The 4,090-nt window shown below is 38.7% G+C and overlaps 1 protein-coding gene across 1 annotated transcript in view; it reads right to left on the reverse strand.

Moving 5' to 3' along the window:
* Window positions 1-4,090, reverse strand: part of fcho2 (FCH and mu domain containing endocytic adaptor 2) — a gene marked incomplete at its 5' end in the record, with an annotated part of 44,412 nt that overhangs the window by 22,182 nt on the left and 18,140 nt on the right. Inside the window, 2 exons of the mRNA XM_010790133.1 lie at window positions 45-89; window positions 1,703-1,813. Of these exons, the coding sequence (XP_010788435.1) occupies window positions 45-89; window positions 1,703-1,813 (156 nt within the window). The remainder of the gene's footprint in view (window positions 1-44; window positions 90-1,702; window positions 1,814-4,090) is intronic.

Raw genomic sequence — 4,090 nt, forward strand, 5'->3', positions numbered from 1 at the left:
GGGGTCGGGGTGTGGGCTTACTACTGTAGAGAAAACATACTCACCCGGACCCTGAGCCTTAGAGCTTAATGTAGACACTCCTGTGTTCCCTAAGCGTGTGTAGAGTATACATCTATCAATGGAATATACTGTCTAGGTTGAGCATTATCAGTGTTTCAGCTGCAGAATGTGATTCCTTTACCATTCAGTTACATACAAACATGCTTTTTGCTAGCAAAAAAACTACTTTTTTTAGTTAATATTCAAACTTTCTGAAACTTACATTAAAACCAAATGGATGATGCATACAAAAAAAACTAAAAACAAAACATACATCTTTATAAATGTCCAAATAGTTTTATACAGTTTTATAATGCCTCAAGAGAAAACTAATTTTTAGCCATGGTTGTCCATTACTAATGTGTGCTTTCTTCTCTATATCTAATGTGTTAGCTTATGCTCCATTATTGCATGCCTTTCTTTACCTGCTCAGCCACTTTTGATGTAATACCATGAATCCCCCCGTTGTGGGACTAATAAAGGAATTCTGATTGTGACAGATGCTCTATAGTGTAGGTATATACTGCATATTTGAAGGGTCTCTCAAGCAGTAAATCAAACAAACAAACGTTGCTTAATGTAGATACTCCTGTGTTCCCTTAGCGCAGTGTACTCTAAAGGCTAAGGCTTAGCGTAGTAGGTAGAGTAATATACTGTGTAAGTTGATATTTTATCAGTGTTTCAACTGCAGAATTGGAATTGTATTATCATTTACTTACATATAAACTTGGTTTGTGTTAGCAACTTTTGAAAAAACAACAACTTTCCTAGCATTACTTTTATAGTAAATATGTAAGCTTTCTGAATCTTACATTAAGACCCAATGGAACATGCTATATAGTGTAGGTTCATATATTTGAAGGATTTCTCAAGCATTTGCGGAGTAAATAAAACGGAGCAAACAAACTCAGCCTAAGGTGGATACTCCTGTCTATCAATATGCAAAAAACATGCGATATACTGTGTAAGTTGATCTATATCAGTGTTTCATGCAGAATGTCATTCTTTTGACTGTTTAGTTACATACAAACATGGTTCTTGTTAGCAAGAAAACAACAATTTTACTAGAATCAAACACATTTTCAGTTACTCTTCAAGCTTTGAAACCAACATTAAGAACCCATGGAACATTATTCATGGTGTGTGTGTGTGTATAATATATATATGTGTATAATATATATGTGTATAATATATATATCACACACACACACACACACACACACACACACACACACACACACACACACACACACACACACACACACACACACACACAGTATATTTAGAGGATTTCTCAAGCATTTGTGGAATTAATCAAACACAGCAAACAAACACACTTTCTCCAAGCCGTGTCAGTTTGCAGAGTGGAAAACATAATTTCTGACATTTCAAAACATAAACATCCAATTAAGCAATTAATCTTATTCGTACCATGGTGGAGGGAAATGTCCCTCAAGCTCACATTAACAGAAAAGAACACTTATTGACTTTTTACTCGGGATATGTTGGTTTTGGCTAAGTTTCTGGGTTTTCCTTTTTAAAAAACAACCTCTTTAAAAACGTCTTGTGCCAAGAAAAATGTAGTTGAGACGCTGTACAGTCGACCCCCTTCAGTCATCCAGCACACACAGATACAGAGAGGTCAGACAGAGCAAATACTCACTGGACTGGTTCCTCCGCATGTGTCCCTGAAAACACAAACAGACATTAATTAAGAAAAGACGCTGCAACACGCCATGACTTTCCAACTTTGACTTGCTTGGTTGGTTGGAAAGAAATCATAAAAAAAGTATAAATCTAAGAGAAATGGTCAAGCTGCATAGAAGAGGCCTCAAACAGGCTATATGTTCTTTACAAAGTGATACAAAGCCTTTTAATGGGACTTTTTCTCGCCTTTTTTACAACCTGTGCAACTTTTGGAAGCTCAAATTTCTAAAGTCGTTGTCAAACAATTTGAAACCTAAAGCCCTTAAGCCTTAATATATAAAGATGTCAAATATATAAAACAGTGTAAATAGTGGGAAAAAAGCTTTAAAAGGGTTGGAAACTGTATTATTAATTAGTCCCAGGGGCAAAAGGGAATTTTCCACTTCAGAGTTAAAGACAGTAAATCTCAGGGCTGCTCTCGCCTCACACATACCAGGCGTTAAACCTAGGGTGCAATATTCAGCAGCGCAAAACTTTGCATTTAAGCCCATCTGACGATCACTGAGGGAAAACAGAGAGCGTGCCCCCAACACTTCACCAATTTCCGTTACACAGCGGACATAAATCTGCTGTGTCATGCTGCGTAACACAAGATACGCGAGATTGGCTGTTGAGGGTCACCAACCCAATGGAAAGTTTGAGCATCAATTTCAATAAAGACTTTATTTGCACAATGAGAAAGGTGGTGTGAGTGTGGTGGGGGGTCTGTCAAGGGAGGAGGGGAGAAAAAGAAACAAAATGGGTTTAAGGAACATAGCAAAAGCATTTAACCACCGTAGAGCTGTGAGGCCAGGGTTTAGTCCCACAGGCGCTAAGCGGCAAATGGGTTCAATTACGGCTATTGCTGGCCACACACACACGACTTCCACTGCTATTTCAATAAAGGGAACACCGCAGAGGAACCAAACAGGAGGAAAAATGAAAAAGACAGCAAAATGAGCAGAGGAAAAAAAGAAAAGAAAATCTCTCAATAATTCACACCAGATGATGCAACGTTCGTCATCGCCTTGGATGTGTTTTAACTTTATTCCAGAACTTTGGGTAAATATAAAAAAAAGGAAAAGGGTGCTAAACAAAAATTTGAAAAGACAGAGAGTCGGAAACATGTAATTAAAAAAGGTATTTTAAATGCAAATCAGAGTCAACACACAAAAACTGTGGTTTGTGTTTTTTTTGTATTTTAAGGATGAGAAAGTTTGTGGGTTTGCATCCCGACAAAAAACAAAACTGGAAGGGACAAAATCAAAAGGTTTAAACAAAAACATGTTTCCAACTGAATGTTGTTATATTAAAAAGAAAAACATCCTTTGTATTTTATCTTTGTCATTAGTTCCTTTGCCAGACAAGAGAAAGAGAAGATTTGAAAACATAAGTCCCAAAACTAACTCCATAAAGTATTCATAAATAACCACAACAGAGTGCTGTCTAGCACAAGTGGTCTCCAATACAAACCAAACGAGTGAAAGCAAACAAAGAAAGGAGGGAAAAAGAGTGAGGTAAATCACACACAGGGAGGAGGAACAGTGGTCGGAGCAGAAAGGGGGGGGCGGGGGGGAGATGCCGTGACATTTGTTTAATGTGCAGCCGGGAGAGCGGCGGGTGAAACCCACAATACCCCGTTCTCCACACCGAGCGGGCTCTTTCAGCTGCTCCACAATAACAACATCAACAACAGCAGCAGCAGCAGCTCAGTGAATGTTTGCACACCAGCAGTAGTGGCTTTTAACTTTAATAGCAGCGGCTATTTTCATAGAGCGGGAGATAGAGTGATGGTGAGAGACTGAATGAAGGAGTGAGTCCATGAGTGAGGTCACGGATCAGACTGTGTGTGTGTGTGTGTGTGTGTGTGTGTGTGTGTGCGCGTGCGTGTGCGTGTGCGTGTGTAGCCTGCCCTCTACCGCAAATCATTCCTACAAGGACAGCAAGTGTGAGTCTGCACTGAAGGCCAACAAAATCAAATACTTAAATCACAAATTATTATTTCTGAGTTCTTGATGTATTTACTTTAAAAGAGAGAAAAATACCCCAAAAGTAGTTCGACAACTACATTAAGTATAAGAAACCAGGACATGTGTCCAAACGGGAACATCACTGAAAAAGTAGACAATCTGGAGTGTGAAATAAATTAGATAAAATACAAATGCCTTTTTAATAAAAAATTAAATAAGCTCCAAGAAAAGTGACTAACGGCATCTGTAAGTGGGATAAAAGGGTTGAACGGCATCCACTCTAACAGAGGTTTCATATTCTCCTGTTGCCCTCTAGTGTTGCAGCAGCAGAGCAGCAGAGCAGCAGAGCAGCAGAGCAACAGGTTTGTGTTTAGGGAGTGTTAGTATTTATAGTG

Source organism: Notothenia coriiceps, unplaced genomic scaffold (assembly GCF_000735185.1).
Source record: "Notothenia coriiceps isolate Sejong01 unplaced genomic scaffold, NC01 NC01_scaffold00033779, whole genome shotgun sequence".
In the NCBI taxonomy this organism is placed as follows: Eukaryota; Metazoa; Chordata; class Actinopteri; order Perciformes; family Nototheniidae; genus Notothenia; species Notothenia coriiceps.